At 40.8% G+C, this 20,283-nt stretch overlaps 2 protein-coding genes across 20 annotated transcripts in view; both read left to right on the forward strand.

Moving 5' to 3' along the window:
• The window catches only part of ablim1a (actin binding LIM protein 1a), a 45,901-nt gene extending 34,591 nt beyond the window's left edge, over positions 1-11,310 (forward strand). For 11 of the 19 annotated variants that reach the window (XM_078787380.1, XM_078787372.1, XM_078787384.1 and 8 more), the window contains 10 exons: positions 1,694-1,798; positions 3,620-3,667; positions 4,092-4,199; positions 5,409-5,494; positions 5,573-5,696; positions 5,785-5,843; positions 6,018-6,078; positions 6,500-6,507; positions 10,060-10,140; positions 10,344-11,310. In XM_078787380.1, coding sequence (XP_078643506.1) covers positions 1,694-1,798; positions 3,620-3,667; positions 4,092-4,199; positions 5,409-5,494; positions 5,573-5,696; positions 5,785-5,843; positions 6,018-6,078; positions 6,500-6,507; positions 10,060-10,140; positions 10,344-10,457 — 794 coding nt within the window. In that variant the 3' untranslated portion in view covers positions 10,458-11,310. Of the gene's footprint in view, positions 1-1,693; positions 1,799-3,619; positions 3,668-4,091; positions 4,200-5,408; positions 5,495-5,572; positions 5,697-5,784; positions 5,844-6,017; positions 6,079-6,499; positions 6,508-7,020; positions 7,096-10,059; positions 10,141-10,343 lie in introns of all 19 variants that reach the window. The other 8 variants (XM_078787382.1, XM_078787370.1, XM_078787373.1 and 5 more) reach the window with 4 other exon arrangements.
• Positions 11,311-13,720: 2,410 nt separating this feature from the next.
• LOC131108299 (putative E3 ubiquitin-protein ligase TRIML1) lies at positions 13,721-18,874 on the forward strand (the record flags this gene model as incomplete). Its single annotated transcript, XM_078787421.1, has 5 exons — positions 13,721-13,861; positions 14,552-14,785; positions 16,534-16,571; positions 16,641-16,828; positions 17,940-18,874. Coding segments are annotated over 5 exons (1,224 nt in total), but the record flags the coding sequence as incomplete, so codon positions are not given.
• Between the last annotated feature and the right edge of the window lie 1,409 nt (positions 18,875-20,283).

The raw sequence follows: 20,283 nt of genomic DNA on the forward strand, positions 1-20,283 counted from the left end.
CCCCTCATGCCACGATACCCTCACGCTCCCAAAGTGACACACACCACCTCCATTGCACCCTGGTATGCAACCTCATGCTGGTCTTCATCAGATAGATACCGCCCTCATTAATGACATGACTATACTTTGTGTTTGTTATACTGTCGCTAGTTGCATGCAGTTGACAAGTTCTAATGATCATTTTGTACTATTAAAGTTGAATGATTCCATCAATTATACATATTTTTTTAATATAGCTGCATGCATTTCAAAACTGCAAAGCTCATATTTAAAAGAGAATTTTAAATTTTACTCATATCCCATCGGCTGGGCACAGCTCACATCATATATAAGACATATAATAATCTTCATAACACCTGACTCTTCTAACAACATTCATTTACAGCAGTGGTTCTCAACTGGTTTGGCTGTAGGACCCACCATCGGAAAATTCTGACATTTGTCAACTAAAACTAAGAAATATCTTATATTTAAAGAGGGCGCTTGCTTTCACACATTAGTGTTTGCAAGCACTATAGTCTGCCCTCTTCCTGCTCATTAACAATACTTGTTTATCCACAAATTCAACTGTTATTTGAACAAAAAGTGTGTGTAAAGGTTTTCAGTACATGGTGTAGTATCAGAGGAATTGAATGACTTGGACCTGAATCAGAGGTGAAAGTCTTAAAGAAAATATAAATACAGTAAAGTCTCGTTATATCGATATCGGTTAAAACGAATTACTACTTATTACACTATTTTCATTTCCCGGCAAATTTCTAGTCTTTTATGATATAATTAGCTCCGTTAGTACGATACCTGGTTATTATGATAATCCGGTTACTAGGATGCCCTTTTCATCTCCCGCCAGCCAATTTGGTCTGCTTATATACATACTTAGATATAAAATTGTATACTTAGATACAAAAGCAGCTTAAATCAATCTTTGCTTAAGAATTTCAATACCAAAAAAGAACACGACAAACGGCTGCTTCCAGTCAACTTTATTTTTCACACTTCCACCACCAGAGTGCAGCACACACAGCGGAAAACACCCGTCCCTCGCGCCTACCCCTCCGGGTGGCAACACCTTCCCTATCGATAGTTCCGGGGTGAATTATGTCCCGGTAACCGGTAATCACCACAGCGTAAGTTTATTTTTATTTACTGTAGTACACTATTTGTTGTAGTACAAAAGCATGCTAGATACGCAATCCATGAACTCAAGGAGAAAATTACATGCCATATCAAAGATCCGCCCACTTTTAATGCAGTTCGGCGCAGGATCGGATATATGGATAGTCCGGTTATATCGGTATTTTTTCCGACTCCGGAGAATATCGATATAACGAGACTTTACTGTATTGCCATGTGAACAGCATGGTAAGTTCACATATATATGTCCTCCTGCTCAAGCTTGGCCAAGTCGCCCATAAACATGATCAAACATTGCACCTCATGCTAACAAGCAAATAGCATAAACGTGAGGTGCATCCATAGACATTGGGTCATTACACAATTTCTTGGTAAGACCAGGAACCCTCTGACGGCTCCACAACCCACCAGTGGAGAATCAGTGATGTACAGTATTGTACCAACAACACTAACATTTAGTCCAAACTAGTCCCACTGGTCCATATGTGTTGTCCCGTCCACACTCTGGGTGCCCTTATGCATCCCTGCTTATGTTCCTTCTTGGTTCTTCTCACTGGAGGCACTGACCCACCAAGCGGCCGGAGCTCCCCTCTCCCGCTCAGGCCCGACAGCCGGCCGGGCACCCCGCCTCTCTCTCAGACCCCTAAACATTTTCACCTTCCAGGTAGGAGTTGGAGCACACACTGTCGCTGCTCTTCCCTACCGTCTGTCTATCTATCTATCTATCTATCTGTCTATCTAGCTTCGATCTGTCTATAGCTGCTATTTCTATCATTTTGTAGCTTTTGCTTTTTCCCCTTTTTTTTCCAAACATAGAGAAATGAGTACGTAGTTGGCTGCATTTGTTAAAGTAAAGTGTTGGTTCCATGCCCTCTGATACTGATGTTTATACTATAGTTGTGTATGTATCTCATAAATGTGGGTACACACCTTAAACTTGGATACAGTAACCCCTTGTTTATTGCGGTTCACTGGTTCCAGGCCCGACTGTGATAAGTAGGATTCAATATTATTATTAATAATAATAATAATAATACATTTTATTTGTATAGCGCTTTTCAAAATACTCAAAGACACTTTACAGAAGAATGGAGTTGAATAAAAGCAAGTAACCAGAGTAAAAGATACATTAAAATACAACATTAATTCGTTTATACACAGTTAAAACATGAGAAAAAGCGGGGCGGGGCACAGCAGTCAGGTATAAAAAGTTAGACATCAAAAACAGATTTAAACAGGTGGGTTTTTAGTTGTTTTTTTTAGGTCAGGGCAAGCACGACCTTCGTTAAATTGAATATTTTCATGGTGAGAGCATAGAAAACTTTTTAATGACTTTCTAAATAGGGATTTTAACATTTATTAGAGCCCTGTAGAGTCAAAATAGTTGATAGATAGATTGGTTATTCATCTCTAAGAGAAATTCACATTCCCATATTCCCAATAGCTCTGCAAAAAAGACAGGAGACATTATTCTTTGTTTACATCACATTGCACAGGTTACGGGATCACTGCAAGGGCAAAAGATGGCTGCATAGCATAACAAGCTACTGGCTAACTAGTTAGCCTTGCCAATGTACTTATACTAAACGTAAAGTGTTTTAGTGTTTTAAAAGGAGTATGGAAGAATGGTAATGGTAATGGTTTTATTTTATTTTTTGAACATGCATTTTGTAACTTTTTTGTCCCGTACCGAAGTACAAGGTGATATGAGCATCCAATGACATAATGGGTACCATAGTAAGTGTCAATATAGTGATATGTATAGCACATCATGACTGGTTCAAGACTCTTCATCCTTGTATTTAGCAAACATCAACTGCTTGTATTGTTTCTTGAATTGGCTCATCGTTGTGCATTGTTTGAGGTCCTTACTCAATCCATTCCATAGTTTGATTCCACATACTGAAATGCTATGGCTTTTTAACGTAGTCCTAGCATAGAAGTGTTTCAAATGTACTTCTTCCCTGAGATCATATTTCTCCTCTCTTGTAGAGAAGTATTGGATGACATTTTTAGGTAATTGGTTGTTTTTAGCCTTATGCATTATTTTAGCTGTTTGAAGATGAACTATATCAGCAAGTTGAAGTATTTGTGATTTTAGAAATAAGGAGTTAGTATGTTCTCTGTAGGCGGCATTATGAATTATCCTTACTGACCTTTTTTGCAGTACATTTAGCGAGTGAAGATTGCTTTTATAGTTATTACCCCATATTTCCACACAATAAGAAGGACAAAGAAGCAAGCTTACTACTTTTACACGGAATGAAAGGAGAAAACTTTTTTGTCATTCGACCTCAGCCATGTCGGCTCGGCTCTGTTGGCCCAAACTCTTTCAATGTTTTTGAGTAATAATCGGCCATGGTCAACCAAGAAACAGTGATCATCATTATTGGAACCGCGATATAGCGAGGGGCGACTGTACTGTAGTAGATATGGTTCCAGAAATATGAGGGGCGTACACACTTTTGTGAAATTTATTTTTCAGATCAGGGCAGTAACATCTACAGAAAACCACCGATCTACAAACAATACGGTACTTTTTCATCCATTTCATTCTCATTTTATTGTGTGGATACTAATTGAAAAGTGATGATGTGATTGAATGATGAGTCATTGTGGACATTCTGTGCTGAAAATGTTTTGTTATTTCATCTGCAGTCCCCCCCCCCCCGGCATATGTTTGAAGTCTGTCTCTGATCTGTCTCACCTGCAGTACTTTCATGTTCAGCCGTTACACTGCTTTCATAAACAACACAGTGTAACGTGTTTATGAGTTTATCGTCTTCAAGACACGAGTCACGCCATGATACTTCTTTTACTTTAATCTCGAAATGGCTTTGAGTTGTAGAGCACACACGGAGTCATAAATCAGAGATGCTCCAAAGATGTTTACGCTACTTGATGCTGAGTCTGTGATGCAAACACTGATAGATGAGTTGCCATGGTTACCAACCTAGATACAGCTGCCATAGCACGTCAAAGCAAGTCGGCTGATGACATCATCAGATCTGCCACCTTCCCTGCTGCCCATGCTCCCTCTCCAGACGACATCTCACAGAATGAGGGTGATTGTCATGCCGACTCTATTGCTGTTTTAGGTACAGTAGGCTCTTAATGGGCATGCCTGCATTGAAACCATGTAGCAACACTAAAAAAATCCTCTAACTAATTCTTGTTTCCCCTTGAAGCTGCCCTAAAAGCTTAACTGCATCCCTGCTTCACTTGAGCACTTCTTTAATTATGACATATTTGCGTTGCGCTTGCACAACACAGAGAAGCTTTTTCTTTTCTTTTCTGCCATATTACTTATTTATTTTTCAGCTTCACCCTTTATGTTCTTGCACTGGTTGGTGCAATCGACGTACACAATGAAACCACAAATGACCACAGAGTAACTGAGACTGACTTCAAACTGACCTACTATGTCCGTGTGTCTTACATTTGTGCTGTCTGTGCATTAGCAGTAAATCCACGGGATGAGTGATTGAAGCAACAAAATTCCATCATGTCTGCGTACCCCAATATTCCAAAAAGCCCACCTGTCTTGTCTGTCTTGTCAACTCTGTCTCACATTTGTGTACCTTTTAATTCTCATTTAGCAAAGTATACTGACAGTCAATAGAAAGATCGAGGTAGAAATGTATGCATATTTGTACTTGTAGGAGGGTTGTAATGACACCCTGTGGATTTATTGTTGACTTACTGCTGACATGAGTGATGGGTTGTCATGGTTCATTGCACACGGGTTGGTCTCTGTGCAAAAGTGGACCAAATACACATTGCACAATACTCAGTGGGTGTCTGCATAATTTGAGGATTGGTTTTGGAGGCCTATATAAAGACCCAAAAAAGGCCAGCATTGTTAGTCCAGTGAACGGCGCATCATGTCGAACAACGTCTCCGGTCACTGGGTACGGTGGAGGCTTAGTGATACAGTATAATATACAGTGATTGAGCTATATTGATATAGCCTGGTGTGTGAGCCATTTATTTTTGTTTTTAAATCATTCTTGAAATGTTAGATTTCTGTTTCTGTGTGCCAATATGTAAAGAAATTATCCATACTGTATGAGGAAAATCTAGTTTAAGTCTTCAAAATAAATATGGTCTCAAAGTTTCTATTGACTGTCAGTGTACAATTAGTGAAAATGAGCCTTCTCCTTCAGTTATTCCAACTGTAAGCGGCATCGTACAAATACATATGTGGCATGATGTCCAGGTTTAAAGGTTTTTGTACGTTTTATTTTCCTCTGGGCTCTGTATGGATTCCATAGGTTCAGAAGGAAGAAGACGATCAAGAGAAGAAGAGGAGGAAGAGACCTTGAAACGAAAGCAGCTTCAGGAAGAACATCTCAACAAGGTAAAGTTCATAAACCCCAGAAAACCACGCTTAAATTGTCAGGTTTTGATTAGGTTGTACTCGGTTGTCGGTATTTAGATTCAGTCTGGTTTGGGAAAGCTAATTCTGAGGGAGGAGATGGAAAAAGATCAGACTAGGGAACGCCACGCAAGGAGTCTCTCTGCTCAGCGCTACGAACCCAAGCAGAATAATGGCGATGCAGGTATACGGAACATCAGCATGAGGCTTCTCGGTTCATCAAGTCGCTTGTCATTTGACGTGATCTGTATAAAACGTTCTGTATCTTTTAGATACTTCTCCAACCAAAACAAACTCTTTGCCTGGCTATGGAAGGAACGGCCTACATCGGGTGAGACCCCCGTCATACTGGAAGGCTTGCTAAATCATGATGTTAATGCTGAATAATAAGGCTGCTGTCATGATGACAGATGGCAGTTGTAAAGTAAACACACTTAAGTTACTCGTGTTTAGTAAGACACTTTACACTACAAAGTTGTACTAAGCTAATGTCCTTGCCCCGCAGCCCCAGTCAACAGATTTCACCCACTACAACAGCTATGGTGACATGTGTGGAGGAGGCAGAGGTGAGCACGGCTACCCAAACATGACCGGAACGCTTCCTCACAGGACAGTAGATCCCCGCGTTTCACGGGCGCTAAGTTCCACGTGTGCCAGTGAATGGTGAAAATCAAGCCAGTCATTAATACCGATTGATAATTGATATCTATTTTTGACACGCTGCTCGCTTGACGGTGTTCTCATTCGAATTCGGATCAACATTTGCAATAAAAGTGACTGTCGGATTTATTAGATTCAGCTTCATGATCCAAATGTGCGGGGATCCACTGTATTCAGAAATTGTCTTGCTACCAACGCACAGAAATTAGCATTTTGAAATATCTGCATAATGATTCCCACAATGTCCCCCAAAAGTAGCCTGTCAGGAGATGTGACAGCAAAACCATTAACTGTGGGTCTCATTTTCTGTCCCATTTTGTCCTGCAGAGTTTCAGGTATGTCCCTCATCTGCTTTTTCTCATGGCATGCTTCCTCACCTCGAGCCACACGTTTGCTTGCAGTAGGCACCTTGCCTTGTATGCACACTGTCCACTTGTGCTACACGCTTGCATTGTTACCGGACGTGCTGCTGTTGTATGTCATCTAGATGTCACCTACGGGGCATGCAGTCATTTCAAATGCACTGCCCAGTAGCTGAGCAACTGTACTCTTATGTGCAACGTGCAAGCCTCACCTCATGTGTTGTTCTGTTTGTCTGTATACCAATGTCATGACCCAAGCTAAATGTCAGATTGACAAATATAATTTCCAAATTCACCTCAGGGACACATAAACATACACTTTAACAACAGCTGTCCATCTTAAACACTGACTCCTGAGCAGTAGTCAATCTCCAGGCTCCATCCAGTGAAAAGTGTGCCCGCTGTCATAAAAGGGCGACATACTCATACCATTAACCCTGCAGCCCCCTCCCAATATATTATATTTGTGTATGTTCTATTCTTTAGCACATTAAGGATGGCCGTGCAGCACTTGCAAGGATGGACAGGGGAGTATCTATGCCTAATATGTTGGAGCCCAAAGCAAGTATCTTCCTCTTTTTGTACTGATGGCAACTATGTGAACTACACTATATGCACAAAAGTATTGAGACACTACTTTGTCAGGACGTCGCACCTTAATTTCAAGAATCCTCACCTGGTTTTTCAACATATTCCCTAAAAAGTCATTTGAAATGAAAGAAGCTTAAAATGTAGATCTTTGGTGCAAAACACACAATTCAAAGTAGTTAGTTTTTCAGGAAATATAAACAAACTACCATCACACAAACTAAAAAGGAAATATGCCAAAGTCCAGATTGACAGGGATGGAGGCCAATAACTGTGCATGTTGTTGAAATCAGTCGCTCTAAACGTGTGTGTGCTATATTAAAACATGGCATAATGGAAAACAGGATCAAACAGGGGTGAATGCTTATCGTCCTAATCTGACGTAACATGTCTACCTGCGTTCTTATACGAAATCAGTCTCCATGAGTACATTTTTGTATGTGTCCTTTGTTTTGCGCGTTGTTATGCCATGAGGGTCTTAGTATGTGTAAACAAAATAATTCATTTTCCAACACTTTGTGACAAAAAATGTCACACTTTTGTGCAATTTTAGACTCTCCAGTGAATCTAAGACGCATGTTTTGGAATGTGGGAGGAAACCAGAGTACCAGAAAACCCAAACAGGCAGGGAGATAACATGCAAACTCCACAATGACATATAAAAGTTGCACTATGTTATGCAGTTTAGGAAACATGCAAAATTTCCCATATATAATATAACCAGAGCACTGTTCGAATGAGGAATAAAGTGGAGAATAGGATTTGTTACGCTTTACGAGTGAAGTGTGCTACCCCAGAATATAATGACAAGATGTCCAGGTTCATTTCCCCCTAAAATCTTGCCTACTTTAGGGTCCCAATACTTATGTTCATATATTGTATACTACAATATGTACAGTGAGCCTACACTAACAACACCTAAGAAAGACAATTCCGGAAAACTGTCTTAAAAACAACAGTTTGATATAAAGTAGTGAGGTTCATACCTCAAACACTATAATCTCAAATTGAAAGATTTCCAGAATTAGCATGCTGCTTCAGGAGCTGCAGTCACTCTAATGCTTAGCATGCTGGCTTCTTCATGTTCATCTGCACATAGCTGTGACTTCCACTGGATACTGTATGCGGCATACAGGGAAGAATCCAAATTCCCATCCCAACCACTCATATCCCTATATACTGTCGTGCGGTGGTTCTCAACTGGTTTGGCTACGGGACTCACCGTCCATCGCCTCTTAGTGACAAGCGTTGACCCAAAATGTGGAAGTTTTACAACTCAAATTTCTCCAATGTCTTATATTTATATCCACAAACTCAACATTATTTTACCAAGAAGTGTTTATAAAGGTTTTCTATTTGCTCTTGCTAATGTTTGGTCTCTACTTGCTTGCTAGCTCAGCAGACAGATAAGAGACAGATAGTACTATTTCAGAGCCTTCATTTAAATAAATGTGCTAGCTCAATGCTAATTTATGTTGAAAATCCCATATACACGCTAGCGATTAAAGGGGACCTATTATGCTCATTTTTCGACCCTTTAATATTGAGTTTTGGTCTCCTATAGAGCAGCTACACACAATAACCAGCACAGAAAACTTTTGAGATTTTCCAGAATCTGCACCTATTCCAGCTGTATTTCCTTCGATTTGTGCTTCCTACCACAACTGTATGTTTTAATTTATTCCACCCACGACCCGCCTGCGGGCAGGCCCACTCACACGTCCAAAGTGCTTCCTAATTATGAACCATATGAACCACCAAGTCCGCCCCTCTGTGACATCACATCGGGACAGTTTTACCACGCCCTTTAAAAACCGAGTGTTTCGAGCCATCCCAAACTTCTTTCAGGGCTGACCTCCAAATGTGCAAACCTCATTATCTGAAAATTTGGCATCGTTTAACACGAGAATACAACATTCTAACTACATTTAGCATTAGCAATTTTACATGGCTAGTTGGAACACCTCCCAATATGACAATTAAATAAATAAATAACTAAGATGCACATTGCACAACAACAACAACGCGTGAATTTGAAATGGCACTACAGATTACTGTCAGCACCTATAAGAGTATTACCGTAATAGATCGGGGTGGACTGGGACAAACATTTAGTACTGAACCCCCCCATTACGACCCTCCCCTTGTTTATAATAAAATAAAATAAAATACTGTCCAGGGTTGGTATCAAACCGTACCTTTAGGGATCAGATTGTACCATTACATCTACATAGACAAACTTGAAGCGTCAAGCACACGACAGTAGACTTTAGCGATGCGCATCCTTTGCAGAAAATCCCTCATGGATCGTGGGAACCTACGCACAGTGGCGGGAGGTTTGACTGTGCCACCATGCCACCAGACCCCGGGGTCAGGGAGATTTAGTTACCATATTTATCAAGACAAAGCGCAGCAATAAATAAATGAACATCCATCAATTGGGCAACTGCAGATGGCCAGTCCCCTAAGTGACACTCCACAGCATAAAAACAAATCCCCAATGAGAACCCGACCCACCAGTTGAGAATCACTTCTGTATAAGGGAGCTTACCCTACTGTCCTACTGTGCGGATGTGAGAGTTTGTCAAAGGCTTACTTATTAAAGCAAGCGACCAGAATTCTTGGTTATGGTTTAGTTATTCAGATAAGCAAAGACACCCCAGTTTTTCAGGGCAGTCAGTTCTTACGTAACCATTTCCTGTCCTTTTCTCAATCTATTGCACGTTAAAGAGTATGACGACCACAGCATTTTCTCAACAAACTAAACGATTGCTTTCACTCTCAGTCAGCCTCCTGTCACATACCTGTTCTCCTTCCCAGTGTTTCCCTCTGCCACAATTCTGAGCACATCTCGATAGAGTTGATGTCATTTTGTCACATACAAAATGATGAGTCGGGTGTGTGACCCTGTGCACTGATGAGTGTCTCCTTCTTAAGGTATATCCCTATGAAATGCTCATGATAACCAGTAGAGGGAGAGCTAAACTGCCCAGGGATGTGGACAGAACCAGACTGGAGGTATCAGTTTGTTGATTGCTAGAGTTTCTAACTTTGTGTGAGTAACGCAAGTAGAAGAGTAGCAAGGAATGTTTTTTTTTTTTAGTATCCATTGCTTCTTGTCATTTTTGCAGAGACCATTTGAAAGGCTTTGGTGCTAATCCCACCTCCCCTCCCACATCCCCCCCATCCTTTGTTTTCTCCACCTGTGTTCTCAATTTTAGCGCCACTTAGCACCTGAAACGTTCTTTGACATCTTTGGAATGGAGATCCAGGAGTTTGACAGGCTCCCCCTGTGGAAACGCAACGACATGAAAAAGAAGGCCAAACTCTTCTAGCGCTGACAGCAGCATGCAAAAACGCTCATGTACATTCATACAGACAACACTTGACAACAATAATCCACACGTAGGCTTTGCTTTCTTTCTCTTTTTACTGTTTTTTCTACCTTCTGACATTATCAAGGAAGCCACAAGATGAACTCTGACACTTCCTGAGGCTGAATGATGTCATATTGAAAAATGACAAAGAATGAATGATAAATATGATCATGATATTTGTATTGATGGCGCTTGTTTTACTTCTTGCTTTGCTTTGACTGGAATTGCTTTTATCCTTTTTAAGCTTGTTTCTTCCTGCTATTTATTGCTGTGGACTCCTGTGGATATTTGTAAGTGCAGTAGAACCTTCTGGCGCCATTACAGAACGTCCATGCTTGTAGCCTGAACATACAGTATGTTTGCTTTCCTTTGCTTGGACTGAAATAGATTTGGTCCAAAGTTTGCATCAATTGGCTCAGTGAGTCTTTGAATAATATAGTGGAAAAAAAAAAACACTGGGAAGGCGGTCAGCTGACCCAGAAACAGTTTACTGCATCTATACATGGTGATGAACAATCCAAGCATCTTCACTCAGCCCTCACTAGACTGTACATAGGAAATGTCACTTTTCTCAGGCTCTCTCAAACACGTAACCTTTACATGTATTGGAAGTCTTCATATATGTCAATGCCATACCCGATATACGTACAATAACAGGCAAATACAGTAGATAATGCAGCTCATGTAAGCCAACCTTGAAAGAATTGTTTTATAAGTGAAAACCCACACTGCCGTTTGTTGTATTGAAAACGAAGCCAATAAAGCTTTAAATCACCATGAACCATGTGATCCTGAGCTACACCAAAGCTACGCACTGCCTCTTTTTTGTTATCATACCTTCTATTTGCACAAAGTCATCCATTCCAAAAAAATCTTTCTTTCTTTCTTTTCTTATTTTATTTCAGACATGCATACTACAGTGCATCCGGAAAGTATTCACAGCGCTTCACTTTTTCTACATTTTGTCATGTTACAGCCTCATTCCAAACTGAATTAAATTAATCTCTTACCTCAAAATTCTACACAAAATACTCCATTATGACAATGTGAAAAAAGGTTTTTTTGACATGTTTTGAATTTATTAAAAATAGAAAACAAAAAAATCACATTTACATAAGTATTCACAGCCTTTGCCATGACGCTCAAAATTGAGCTCAGGTGCATCTTTTTTCCACTGATCATCCTTGAGATCTTTCTACAGCTTAATTGGAGTCCACCTGCAGTAAATTCAGTTGATTGGACATGATTTGGAAATATAATAACTGTCTATATAAGGTCCCACAGTTGACTGTGCATGTCAGAGCACAAACACCAAGCATGAAGTCAAAAGAACTGTCTGTAGACCTGCGAGACAGGATTGTCTTGAGGCACAAATCTGGGGAAGGATACAGAAACATTTCTGCTGCTTTGAAGGTCCCAATGAGCACAGTGGCCTCCATTATTCGTAAATGGAAGACGTTTGGAACCACCAGGACTCTTCCTAGAGCTGGCCGGCCTTCTAAACTGAGCGATCGGGGAAGAAGGGCCTTAGTCAGGGAGGTGACCAAGGCCCCGATGGTCCCTCTGTCAGAGCTCCAGCATTCCTCTGTGGAGAGAGGAGAGCCTTCCAGAAGGACAACCATCTCTGCAGCAATCCACCAATCAGGCCTGTATGGTAGAGTGGCCAGACGAAAGCCACTCCTTAGTAAAAGGAACATGGCAGCCCGTCTGGAATTTGCCAAAAAGCACCTGAATGACTCTCAGACCATGAGAAACAAAATTCTCTGGTCTGATGAGACAAAGATTGAACTCTTTGGTGTGAATGCCAGGCGCCATGTTTGGAGGAGACCAGGCACTGCTCATCACCAGGCCAATACCATCCCTACAGTGAAGCATGGTGGTGGCAGCATCATGCTGTGGGGATGTTTTTCAGCAGCAGGAACTGGCAGACTAGTCAGGATAGAAGGAAAAATGAATGCAGCAATATATAGAGATATCCTGGATGAAAACCTGCTCCAGAGCGCTCTTGACCTCTGTAGACTGGTCATGTAGACAGTAGACATTAGCACACAGCCAAGATCTCAAAAGATTGGCTTCAGAACCACTCCGTGAATGTCCTGGAGTGGCCCAGCCAGAGTCCAGACTTGAATCCGATGGAACATCTCTGGAGAGATCTGAAAATGGCTGTGCACAGACGTCTCCCATCCAACCTGATGGAGCTTGAGACTTATTGCAAAGAAGAATGGGCAAAACTGCCTAAAGATAGGTGTGCTAAACTTGTGGGATCATATTCAAAAAGACTTGAGGCTGTAATTGCTGCCAAAGGTGGATCAACAAAGTATTAAGCAAAGGCTGTGAATACTTATGTAAATGTGATTTTTTGGTTTTCTATTTTTAATAAATTCAAAACATGTCAAAAAAACCTTTTTTCACATTGTCATAATGGAGTATTTTGTGTAGAATTTTGAGGTAAGAGATTAATTTAATACAGTTTGGAATGAGGCTGTAACATGACAAAATGTAGAAAAAGTGAAGCGCTGTGAATACTTTCCGGATGCACTGTACACTTACAATGTCTATTTATATATATATATACATATATATATATACATATACATACACACATATCTACATATATATATACACATACATGCACACACACAACACCTCATTACTACATGTCTGAAAAGGAGCAGGAAGAAGCAAAGCTTATTAAATCCTACCCCTTCTCCTCGCCATAGCAGTTACCAATTCAATATGTGATTTTTTTTCCCACACATATAATCACAGAATCTTACATAAGACAAAACAACAAAAGTATCTCATTTAATGGGTGTATACTGGCAGGTATCTCTGGGCAATTCATAAAAATAAATCACATATTTAAAAGTCGCTAGAGTAAGTCAGGATTGGAAATCATGTTTACATAAAGGTCAATTATTGACAGAAAAAAACAAGTGTATTGCAGCACTTTAGAGAAGTAAAATGCAACTCAGTGTTTGTAAATCTACAATAACAAGATGTGGATAATTCGTTTTAAAATAACCTGACTCTGAAATATGAATTAATATAAATATATTTTCACCCACCATGCATCTTATACCTTTGTTCATGCTTTCCAAGACATAAAGCTAAAACCCATTAAGTTGAATTAAATACATTCAATTGGCCATAACAAATATATGAACCAAACTAACTGATGGATTCACATTCACCCATTGACTCTATCAACACTTCATAATTATCAAGAGCATCAGCTTGCAAACACATTGCACTGTTCTCTACAGGAAATGTTAAAAAGCCATCAGGAGTGTCTTGAGAATCAGAGGGAAGCGTTGAAAGCCAGACAGAGGAACTTGGCTGCACAGCAATCAGAAATCACGGTAAGTACATAATAACATAATACATACATAATACATAAATAACACATTTACAAGCTCAAACAGAGCATTATTATCTTTGGAAAGGCAGAACCCTCACATTTGGATCTCATTAGATTGTGGAAGTGGTTCACAATGCAACCTGTCACCAAAGGGCCCAATGTTCGATTTCCCCAACAATGCAATCATACATACGTTACATTTATAACATTATTGTTATATCTTGTTGCATTCATAGATCATACTGTTTATGATTTATATAATCTGCAATAGCCATACTCTAGTCACTTACATCCCTGTATATATCCACACTGTATCATAGTCACGTCATTGCAATACTGTACATATTACTGTTATTATATATTGTCACATCCATACTGTTTATAATCTGTATAATCTACAATAGCCATATTATAGTCATTTATATCCCTGTACATATCCTCACTGTATTATAGTCACAGCCTGTTATAGTTTGTACATAGATCTGTCCGTTTACAGCTCTATTCTATTTCTACATTTACTTACTACTAAGGTACTTATAAAACTGCACTTCTGGTTGGATGCTAACTGCATTTTGTTGCCCAAGTTTTTGTTGTACAAGTGACATGAGCAATAACAATAAAGTTGAATCTAATCTATTCTAATCTAATAACAGAATATGCAGTACGCTACTGATAGGTGCTTGTACCACAGAAAAAGTCCTCTATGATAAAGGAGGACATAATACAGAAACATAAGGAGATCCAAGGCATACTGGACCAGGACTTGAGGATCACACTGTCGCACCTTGAGGCAGAGGAGTGGGCTGCTGTCTCAAGTGTGGACTGGCTTATGGAGAGGAACTGGTCTCTGATCCAGGAGATAGAACGAGGCCTGGATGGACTCACGCTGACACTGGACCACATGGACGCACACGCCGACGTTACGGTGAATGAGAAAGGAAAATTGTCTTTTATTGTCTGGCTACTGCATACAGGGTACACAAAATTAGCATTTTGCTCTATTGGATCTTAAAGAGGTTATCAATAGTGCTTCAAAATACAAAAAGAAGAAATGAAAGTGAAACAAAAAATTGAGTAAGCAATTTATTACAAACAAACATGAAGTTGGTCGGGCCTTCACCCGTGGGGCCCGGCCGGGCCCAGCCCAAAGAAGCCACATGGGATCTCCCCCTCGTAGACCCACCACCTACGGGGGCAACGTAAGGGTCCGGTGCATTGTGTGTTGGGTGGCGGTCAAGGTCAAGGGCGGCTCACCCTAAGAGATAGCGTGAGGAGCTCAGCCATCCGGGAGGGGCTCAGAGTAGAGCCGCTTCTCCTTCACATCGAGAGGAGTCAGTTGAGGTGGCTCGGGCATCTAGTCCGGATGTGTCCGGACGCCTCCCTGGTGAGGTGTTCCGGGCATGCCCAGCTGGGAAAAGGCCCCGGGGCAGACCTAGGACACACTGGAGGGATTATGTCTCACAGCTGGCCTTGGTGTCCTCCCGGTAGAGCTGTAGAAGCTGGCCGGGGATCGGGAAGTCTGGGCTTCCCTACTAAGACTGCTGCCCCCGCGACACGGACCTGGATAAACGGAGGAAAATGGATGGATGGATAAAAAAAAACATGAAGTGAAATAGACTTCATCAGTTTAAGATCGCAGCCTTTAAAAGACATCATTACCAAAACTTCTTCTCAATGTCATTTTCTGTCAGGTATTCTACTGATGACAAAAAAAAAATCTTTATTTAAATGAGGTTGGATTGTTGAGCTGCATAAACAAGGCATCTCCTAGAGTGCCATTGCTGCTGAGGTTGGACGCAGTAAGACAATATTTTTAAAAATTCCCAAGGGTTATGGAACAAAAAAGTGGCTGACCGTCAAGATATGGTACGGTCCTTGGCTCAGATGACGACCATCAGACAACATCTGCAAGATAAGGATCTTGTCTCCCTCAACAACACAAAATTGGCTTCCAACATTACTGTCATGACAAGATGTTTTCCGCATCACGATCGAGGGTGTTTTTATTCCTTCAATGGAACAATGGCACTTCAGCTTGTGCAGGGGCGTCAAACGGCAGGTGGCTATGTGGAGATGTTGCAGAAGGCATCGGTCATGACTGAAGGACCTGGTCTGTGTGATAATGACTGGCTTTACCATTATTTAGCAAGGCAAGGCGCAGCAATAAATAAATAAACATCCATCAATTGGGCAACTCCAGATGCCCAGTATCCCCCCCTCCCTCCCAATTAATAGATGACACTCCACAGCATAAAAAGAAATTCCCACTTTGGAAGCTCTACTAAGAACCTCCTTAAGACCCAACAGTGCAAACTTGCAGTTTTTCAACTGCCCTTTGGTCAGGAGTGTATTCCACAAGTGTTTGGCCACCATTGGCTATGTTGCCTTAAGTAAAACAGTAGTAGGACAAGTACAATTGTAAGTACAATTGGTGAGATAGTGGGGAAGATTTGTGAGAATCTGGAATTTATTTATTTACCATAAATTGAATGATTCACAAATGGCACCACCCCTCTATCATCCTCCTTGTGCCAAGAATTAGCCTGCTAACCAACAAATAGCTTCACGGTCATTATAGCAATCCAAAAGCAACCAATCCAATGTTGCATAAGCTGTTTGCATAGAACTGTACGTGTACATATATTCCATAAATTTCATCTTGATTCTCCTCAGCCTTGGCCTGAGCGCCAAAGCATGGAGATGGTGCACAGGTATGTAATTAAACTGTAATTACTCTCATTACATAAGCAGGATTAAAATATATTCTTCCGTGTGACTCATTGCAACAACATCCTGTTTCTATTTATGATCGACTTTCTCTATAGAGCAGCGAATGTGCTCAGCAACTCGGACCCTTGCAGTGTGAGATTGGATGAGTCAACAGCAGAGCAGATCTTCAGGCTCTCCAACAACTTGCTTCTGCTCATCTCCTCCCACACGCCTGCGATGAAGACGCTTGTCCAAAGCTGTTGGTTCACACCCAAGTTTCATGAACCTTCATTGTATGTGTGTGTGTGTGTGCACTAGGGCTGTAAAATGATTAGGGATTAATTTTTAATCAGATTAATCACAGTTTTCAAATTAATTAATCACGATTAATCATGTCACATGATGTCTGAAATATGGCCATTTGAAAGAAAGATAAATGACAAACAGGATTATATACTATATTTGTTTTAACAGCGTCAAATTAACTGAAAATGTACATCAGATTAAGAGTTATCTGAAAATCTATTTACTGGTTTCTTTAAAGGGTTCAATTCCACCCTCGGCCATCTCTGTGTGGAGGTTGCATGTTCTCCCCGTGCATGCGTGGGTTTTCTCCGGGTACTCCGGTTTCCTCCCACATTCCAAAAACATGCTAGGTTAATTGGCGACTGAGTGTGAATGGTTGTTTGTCCATATGTGCCCTGTGATTGGCTGGCCACCAGTCCAGGGTGTACCCCGCCTCTCGCCCGAAGACAGCTGGGATAGGCTCCAGCACCCCCGCGACCCTCATGAGGATAAGCGGTAGAAAATGAATGAATGGTTTCTTTAAGGGCACTGTTGATGAGTGATTAGCGCGCAGGCCTCACAGCTGGGAGACCCGAGTTCAATTCCACCCTCCGCCATCTCTGTGTGGAGTTTGCATGTTCTCCTCATGCATGCGTGGGTTTTCTCCGGGTACTCCGGTTTCCTCCCACATTCCAAAAACATGCTAGGTTAATTGGCGACTCCAAATTGTCCATAGGTATGAATGTGAGTGTGAATGGTTGTTTGTCTATATGTGCCCTGTGATTGGCTGGACACCAGTCCAGGGTGTAACCCTGCCTCTCGCCCGAAGACAGCTGGGATAGGCTTCAGCACCCCCCGCGACCTTTTTACCCTATTATGACAAATGAGGAGTTGCATTCAAAGACACACGTTTTTCTGGGATTTCTGGCATAGCTTACTTAAATGCATGATTTCTGTTTGTTTAGACCACACTTACATGCTACTTTTGACGGCCTGAACACACACACACATATACATACATATACATACATATATTTACGTATATATACTGTATATTTTTGTATTCATGTGAAATGTATCTTCAGATTCCAGCTACGTGTGCTTGGATCCAGACACAGCCCACCCCAAGCTGGTCGTCTCCCCAGAAGGCGACAGTGTCACCTACACAGACAATTGGAAGCAGTTACCTGACACCCCTTCACGCTTTGACGCCACACTCAATGTCATCAGCTCGCAAAGCTTCAGCTCCGGCCGCCATTACTGGGAGATGGATGTGACTGGGAAGACCTACTGGGAAATTGGAGTCACGTATCCCAGCATTCCTCGCAAAGGCACCACTGAGGACTGCTGGTTGGGACGCGGAGACGAGTCCTGGTGTGTGGAGTTATTTAATGGGGAGTATACAGCCTGGCATCGAGGGGTGCCCCATCAGCTGCCTGTCTCAAAGCACTTCTGTCGAATTGGAGTTTTGTGTAGTTTTCCTGCTGGGTCGGTGATATTCATTGGGGCAGATGATATGACGCCTCTGTTCTGCTTCTGTGCAGGGCGCTTCTCGGACTGCCTTCACCTGGCCTTGTGTCCTGGCCAAGCCGACCATGGAACCAATGCTAACCCTATTGTCATCTGTAGTGTAGCATCTCCACGTCCGTGTGTTCAAGGTGCTAACAAATACCCACATGGGCCTCATGGAAACATTGAAAGGAATTGATTTTTTTTCTTAATTATCTTTACCGTGAGATTTTTGTAGCTGACTTTTTTAGGCGTGGGTTCAATTTCCACTCAGTGATGCTATGAATGGTTGTCTGTGCCTTTTAAGTTAATAGGTGGGGCAGGACCCTGACCAGGATATGTGGAAGGAAATAGATGGACGCATCATCGTTTCTTGGTCCGAATACTCTCTGACACTTTGTGAGGTTAAGTAATCAAATGGTCAGTCTAGTGTACCGATCTAAATATTTACCAGAAAGGCTAAACAGGCGTCGTACATGAATGACTTGCTTGAATATTTCCATAGCCTCCAACCCCCAAAAGTGTTTAAATAATAACCGTTTCCGGACACTATTCTCTCTTCCTTTTTTAAATATGCTTCTTCTGAGAATAAGTGAATGTTTTCCAATGGATGCATACGCTCATGTCTTCACAGTTACCTGCAACCACATGATACCATGACATGAAATATCCTTTCTTTGCTGTTGCATGCAAAATAGTATCATATACGTTGCACTGCACAGGGTTTGAGGTAAGGTGAGTTAGCAAATAAAGTTTCTTTGGGATTCACCCTGTGTTTGTACAGTCGATCCAAAGTCTACATTCAAACAAACAATTTGGTTTTTGCAAATACTCTATGCTCTATGAACTTTTACCTCATGGTTGCACATGCATGGAGGGCATACAAGACCGATTCTATGGGCCTAGAATTAATATGGTAATGGTAATGGTAATGGTAATGGTAATGGTAATGGTAATGGTAATGGTAATGGTAATGGTAATGGTTTTATTTCATTTGAACATGCATCAGATTCCAATTGAGTGCATCCCATAATCAGTTCACAGTTCCACATGTCCAAAAGGAGTAGGAAGAAGCAAAGCTTATTAAATCCTACCCCTCCATCTGGTACTTTTACAATCAGTAACTGTTACATTTGTTCACTTCCTGCTTTCCATAATACAGTTTGAGGTTTTTTTTGTTTTTTTTTGTTTTTTTAAATAATGCACCTCGTACCAAAGTAGGAGGTGATATGAGCATCCAATGACATAATGGGTACCATAGTAAGTGTCAATATAGTGATATGTATAGCACATCATGACTGGTTCAAGACTCTTCATCCTTGTATTTAGCAAACATCAACTGCTTGTATTGTTTCTTGAATTGGCTCATCGTTGTGCATTGTTTGAGGTCCTTACTCAATCCATTCCATAGTTTGATTCCACATACTGAAATGCTATGGCTTTTTAACGTAGTCCTAGCATAGAAGTGTTTCAAATGTACTTCTTCCCTGAGATCATATTTCTCCTCTCTTGTAGAGAAGTATTGGATGATATTTTTAGCTAATTGGTTATTTTTAGCCTTATACATTATTTTAGCTGTTTGAAGATGAACTATATCAGCAAGTTGAAGTATTTGTGATTTTAGAAATAAGGAGTTAGTATGTTCTCTGTAAGCGGCATTATGAATTATCCTTACTGACCTTTTTTGCAGTACATTTAGCGAGTGAAGATTGCTTTTATAGTTATTACCTCATATTTCCACACAATAAGTAAGATATGGTAGAACCAGAGAGCAATAAAGAGCGCCCAAATAAGCATAATAATAATGATTCATTAGTGCAGTATATGTTTCTTTTATGTCAGAACACCATTGCTTAAAAGCCTAAAAGAAATCTCACAATAAAAAAGTTACATGTTATTTGTTTTTGATATTAAAATATT

This window comes from Doryrhamphus excisus, linkage group LG20, assembly GCF_037039965.1.
Source record: "Doryrhamphus excisus strain RoL-2023G ecotype Guam linkage group LG20, RoL_Dexc_Guam_v1.1, whole genome shotgun sequence".
Lineage (NCBI taxonomy): Eukaryota > Metazoa > Chordata > Actinopteri > Syngnathiformes > Syngnathidae > Doryrhamphus > Doryrhamphus excisus.